Source organism: Lontra canadensis, unplaced genomic scaffold (assembly GCF_010015895.1).
Source record: "Lontra canadensis isolate GAN:19392208 unplaced genomic scaffold, GSC_riverotter_1.0 scaffold23, whole genome shotgun sequence".
NCBI classification, from domain to species: Eukaryota; Metazoa; Chordata; class Mammalia; order Carnivora; family Mustelidae; genus Lontra; species Lontra canadensis.
In genome coordinates this window covers 12,103,957-12,109,820 of record NW_022631017.1, presented here as the reverse complement: position 1 = coordinate 12,109,820, position 5,864 = coordinate 12,103,957, and the positions used below count along the sequence as shown (strand labels likewise).

Sequence of the window (5,864 nt, the reverse complement as noted above, 5' to 3'; positions counted from 1 at the left end):
TGGGAGACATGGAGCACAAAGAGAAAGGGAGAAAGTAACGTGTGTTGGCGCTTATTTTAGGAAAGGCACTGTGCGGAACACTTGCTTATATTATCACCTTTAATCCTCACCACAGCGCTATGAAGTAGCTATTATGTGCAGATAACAAAATGGCATTCAAAATATTAGTTTTCCCACAGCTAACCAAGTAACAGAACCAAGATTCCCATTCTGATATGACTTCAAAATCCATATTGTTTTAATTAAACCAATACAGGCATCACCAGACCACCAGGAGATTTCAAAAACAGATTGGCACAATGATCAGATAAACTGCTTTCAGAAGAAGCATCTTGAATGGACTTATTTAAACAAATATCAGAAGAGACAGAAAAGATGAAGGGATTACACTGAAACTCCATCATCACGAGAGTAAAGTATCTGTTAAGCAACCTAAATCTGTTAGAGCAACCTGAGGTGCTATAATCAAGGTTTTAATTCAATCCCTTCGGATTTGCTTTCCTCATTATCCTCATCCACCCTGTCTCTAAGGAAGCTATAGTGACCTTGCAAGTCCTCACCCATGCAGAGAAGATTGGGTGCTGAAATATCTCTCCAGTCCTGACACGAAGGAATGCGGATGTGTCTGACATCTTCCTTTCCAGGAATGAAGCCGAAGAGTTTCTTTATGCGCTGCATGATGAGGAGCCGTGAATGTTGCTCGGCGGCTTGTTCAAAGAGCTCCCTCTCATTGTGGAGGTGGTTGGTCCAATAGCAGTGCTGCAGAGAGGTGAGGGGAGAGCAGCACCTCGCCAAGCAGCGGGAGACTAGGGTAGCGATGGTTGCCAGGGTGATCAGAATCCAGCCCAGCATCTTGATGTAGTTATTTAAAAGAAAAGCAGAAAACATCAATATAGTAAGTATCAAAGGAACAGACACTGTAAGAAGGATTCCTGAGAAATAAACTGTGGGTAAGAAATTTTGGTGGGGGGAAGCCTAGGTAGTTCAGTCAGTTAAATGTCTGCCCTCTGCTTTGGTCCCAGGCTCTGGGGATCGAGTCCCACATCGGTCTCCTTGCTCAGCAGGAAGCTTGCTTCTCCCTCTGCCTGCCACTCCCCCTGCTTGTGCGCTCTCTCTCTCTCTCTCTCTCTCTATCCCTGTCAAATAAATAAATAAATAAAAATTTTCCAAGAAAAGAAAAGAAATTTGTGGGCCTGGATGGCTCAGTCCTTAAGCATCTGCCTTCAGGGTCAGGTCATAATCCCTGAGTCCTGGGGTTGAGCCCTGCATCCAGCTCCCTGCTCAGTAGGAGGCCTGCTTCTCCCTCTCCCACTCTCCCAAGGCCCCTGCTTGTGTTTCCCCTCTAGCTGTCTCTCTGTCAAATAAATAAATAAAATCTTTTAAAAAATTGAGATCACCTATTTTAAAAAAAAAAGAAATTTGTTTTTCTAGTCTTTGAAATAATAACAAGGTACTGATCACTTAGTATGCATATAGTCATGATAGAGAGAATAAGCCCAACCATTTCAGTTTGGCTTGGGGGCTACAAAGGATATTGACCTGTTAACTTGGAATGAATTAAAACCACTGTCCTTGAAGTGGCAGATGCTATAACTCACCAATTACTCTTGTGTAGGATACATAAACCATACTCTTTGGTTTTAGCTCAACTTTCCTCCCCAACAATTAGGGACAGGTCAAACATCCTTTGGGTGCTTAATAACTATTTGATAATGAGATAATGATGGTGATGAAAATGATGATATGATAGGTAATAATGGTAGCTTCCTAAGTGCCTTCTTAATAATGTGCTAACAGGTATCCATTGATATTTCTTCCTGAGTTGCTCTTACCTTTTATTTTTCGTGACCAAAGAAGACATTTATGTACCTAAATGGAAAGCACCTTCTTATTTTCCTTTTCCTTTCCTTCCTCCTTCAAATAGTTATTTGCTGACCAGTTTTATGATTCATTTTTGAAATATACTGTGAAAGGAAAATTAACTATATTTTACTTACATTTAGTGCCCTCTTTGAAAGACTGACATAAATGGCTGTTTTCTAGTCTTAAAACTCTTTTTTTAAATGATTCTTTTTTCAATAATTATGTAAAGTAAGAGAGGCAAGTTCCACAGGTATAAGGAAGCCAGCAGTCGGCAGCCTCAGTCTGGGAGGTGAAGTTTTCTCCCCCAGCTTGTGATTCACCAGTAGGCCTGGAATTACCAGTGTGAGCTCAGCAGGGCTGCTGCACTCAGTGGAGGCTAAAATCTACAAAGTGACACTCACAGCAATTTAATTTGAGAGAGGACAGCACAGTGGAGGAAAGGCCATCTGAGATGCCCATTAATTCATCAACCATAATTTATTGAGTCCCAGGTTGACCTCCCACCATGTTCTATACATGGTTGTTGGTGATGGGGACTCAGATGTGAATAATTTAAGATATATTCACTCTTTCCACAGTCTTTAAGCCTAAAGAGGGAGACAAAATAACAAACTAGGAAATGTGGTAAAATGTAATCGTTTTTTTTATCAGTAAGCACAATGGGAGAGAAGTGAACTCATCTTAAGGAAGAGGAGGATCAGGGAGTGCTTCCCAGAGGAGATGATGTTCAGACTTAAATATTAAAGGGTAGTTCACCATATGTGAGAAGTTGCGGAGAGTTCTAATAAGAGAAGAAGAAAAATAAGAGCATGAAGAGTTGGGAGAACTTCAACAAGTTTGTACCGCCAGGGTCATAGGAGTCACGTAGAAAAGTGGTCAGAAACCAGATACTGAAGGACCTTGTATTTCATGACAGGATCCTGGATTTCAGATTGGGCTAGTTGAAAATCATCAAAGAACTTTATACAGGGTTTGGGAGGGGTGGTGCTCATCATTCAATTTGCATTTAGAAAGATAATTTGGCATGGCTGTGAAAAATTGATTAAAATTGGGTAAAACTCATGTCAGGAAGCTATTTTAGAATGAGGTATGGGCAGAGAAAGGGTTTGAACTTAATATGATCTTGTGGTCAACTCAGAAAAATCAAACAGAATGACAGTGTATATTCTTCAAATGAGATTGAAGTTCAAGGTGGTTGTAAAGGAAAGGCAGCCTGGTGAAATGGAAACAGTATGACCTTTGACTATCTCAATCAACCATTTATTAGCTCTGTGAACTTATAAGAGTTACATTAACTCTTTGAGCTTTGGTTTCCTCATCTGTAAAATGGGGTTGATTATACCTCTCTCTCAAGAGTCTAAGGATTAGAATTAAATGTGAACTGTTTATGCAGTAAATGATAAACATCTTAATAAATATTAGTTTTGTGGCCATTGATCCAAAAACATCCACTGGCTGAGGGCATTCTGAACCATAAAACTATCTTTTCACAGAAGTCTTTGTATGCATCAAATAAGACATTTTATTTTCACTTTAAGAAAATCTTACCAGGGGCACCTGGGTGGCTAAGCGGGCTAAGGCTTGCCTTCAGCTCAGGTCATGATCTCAGGGTCCTGGGATTGAGCCCTGCATCAGGCTCTCTGCTCAGCAGGGAGCCTGCTTCCCCATTTCTCTCTGCCTGCTTCTCTGCCTACTTGTGATCTCTCTCTCTCTCTCTCTGTCAAATAAATAAATAAAATCTTAAAAAAAAAAGAAAGAAGGAAAATCTTACCACTGTGTATTACATGTTAGTTTTTCTTGAGCAAGAACATTTTTGAAAGCTAAAATTGCCTCACTGATTATTTGACTTTTCACCTACCTTCACATAAGTCCTCTGCCTGAGCTTTAGGGCTATTGTAAAATGTTGCGATGGAGGCTACTGTAATGAGATTTCTAATTTTGCTTAAATAGGGCCATGCAACACTTCAGTATTCTGTGCGTTGATAATAATTTTTCTTCAACAAAATAGCACTAACACTTCTAAATTTTAATAGCTAAAAAGTGATGAGTGAAAAAGTATATGCCTTTGCAATAAAGAGTTTAAAATTAATGTATTTTTATTGTATTGCAGTGGTTTACAAATGTGCTTTTTATCCCAGATCCCTCGGAGAAAGTGATGAATGCCAATGACTCTCTGTACTCACAAAATACACTTATACTTCTTAAATTTAACCTGTAAGTACAGTAGATACAGGCCTTTTCCCTGACTCCTCCCACCACTTCACATAAACTGGTCTAAGGACATTAAATTTAGAACCATCACTGGAATTTATTTTAACCATAATTAAGCTTCCTCTAATTTTAGAAAAAATTTTAAGACACAAGAATGAATATTTCAGAATATACAAGGTGGAATGAGGTAATTTAGTATTATTATTAAAATATCAAAAATTGTTTGTTTTTAATATGGAATGTGGACACAAGGCTGAGCCCTTTAGATGTATTAGCTCGTTTGTTACTCACCCCAACCTTATGTGGTAGACCTTGTTAATATCTCCATTTTAGAGTGGAGAAAAGTGGAAACATGGATAAGTTATATGACTTGCTCAAGGTTTTGAAGGTTAATAAATGGCAAAGCAAGATTCCAGCACAGGTCTGCTTACTCAGAAGCCCAACATCCTAACCGTATGTATATAGCCACTCAGTAAAAATCACTTTGATGGATGGCATTGAGTTTGTGTACTCAAATAACACAAGAAGTGTTAGGAATGTGAAATGTTTCCAATGGCTGTGGTTAAGCTGGGATACCATAGCAAGAAAAAAGAAAAACACAAAACAAAACAAAAAAACCCAAGAACTTACTTGTGACTGGTATCTGTGCCGGAGAGCTACTTCATCTCTTACCAGGATCATGTCGGATGGAGCTGATTTGCCGCATGGAAACCCAGCCAGGATCTCCTTCCGTTTGCTGGCGCTGACATTGTCAAACACAGAGTAATGGTCCACAGGTGCGAATTCACTTGCCGCACATTCATAGTAGGTGCCTGTCATCAGGGTTACGGCCAGCCACGTTAATGGTGCAACAAGTGCCCTCCCGGTGATGCTGAAGAACCGAAGACAGGCCAGCTTGCGCTCCAGAGGGCTGATTCTCCGCTGGGGAGGGCCACAGCTGCAGCAGTATTCACTGGTCATGGTCCACATCTGGCTTCTCAGAGCATAGCCAGCAATCAGAAGGATCAAGGCTGGAATGACTAGAAAAGCAGAACCATAGTAGAAATTTTTCCCAACCTGACAGGGACAACTGAAGGTGAAAGAGGAGAAAAGCTGTTGCGCGCCAATGGTTGAAGCAGCAATTAAAGAATTCATAAATGTTCCACTTCTCTGGAGGGAAGATACGATATTGTTGAGAGTCGGGCTCATCGTTGGGAAGCTCTGACACAAATGGCCCTTTCTGATCATTACACTCCACCAGCTATAACCATTTTATGGGATCTTACTGGTTTAACTGGCTGTGTCAAGTGACCCAACATCCTCATATGTTTAAAGGATTCCAGCATCTTTCCTTGTGTAGTTTGTGAATCCTGAGCTAATTAACGCACTTCAGATTCCACCCAGGAAAAACTAGAGGAGAGATTCATCTGGAACGAGTGACAGGAAAAACTCCTGCGGCGTTATCTTTCCACTAAGAAGGGAATGGCTTGCTTGCAAAACAAACTGTTGCCGTCTTTCCATGTGGGGCTCTGTGGGACACGACCTGCGCGGCACCCACAAATAGAGCACTGGAAGCAAAACAGAGAACATTCTTACCCTGTACTAGACCAGGATTTAGTTACCATAAAATTATGACACAAGGCATAACAGAAATTTTCAAATAATAGAGTAATCCAAGCTTTAGGGCTGTCTGGAATGTCCATAACCTAAGAGTTCTGCAGGAAGATCCCAAAAGCTTTCCCCAAAAGAAGAACAAGACCTAGGTACCCCTAAAGCCAAATCACAACACAAATATTCTAATTTTGCATAAA

The 5,864-nt window shown here is 40.4% G+C and overlaps 1 protein-coding gene across 1 annotated transcript; it reads right to left on the bottom strand.

The window, feature by feature from the left end:
• Window positions 1-465: 465 nt before the first annotated feature.
• Window positions 466-5,262, bottom strand: CALHM4 (calcium homeostasis modulator family member 4). The gene is made up of 2 exons (XM_032862547.1): window positions 4,705-5,262; window positions 466-852 (listed from the first exon to the last, which is right to left on the bottom strand). Exons 1-2 carry the CDS (start codon window positions 5,260-5,262, stop codon window positions 466-468), a joined length of 945 nt encoding a protein of 314 aa, XP_032718438.1.
• Between the last annotated feature and the right edge of the window lie 602 nt (window positions 5,263-5,864).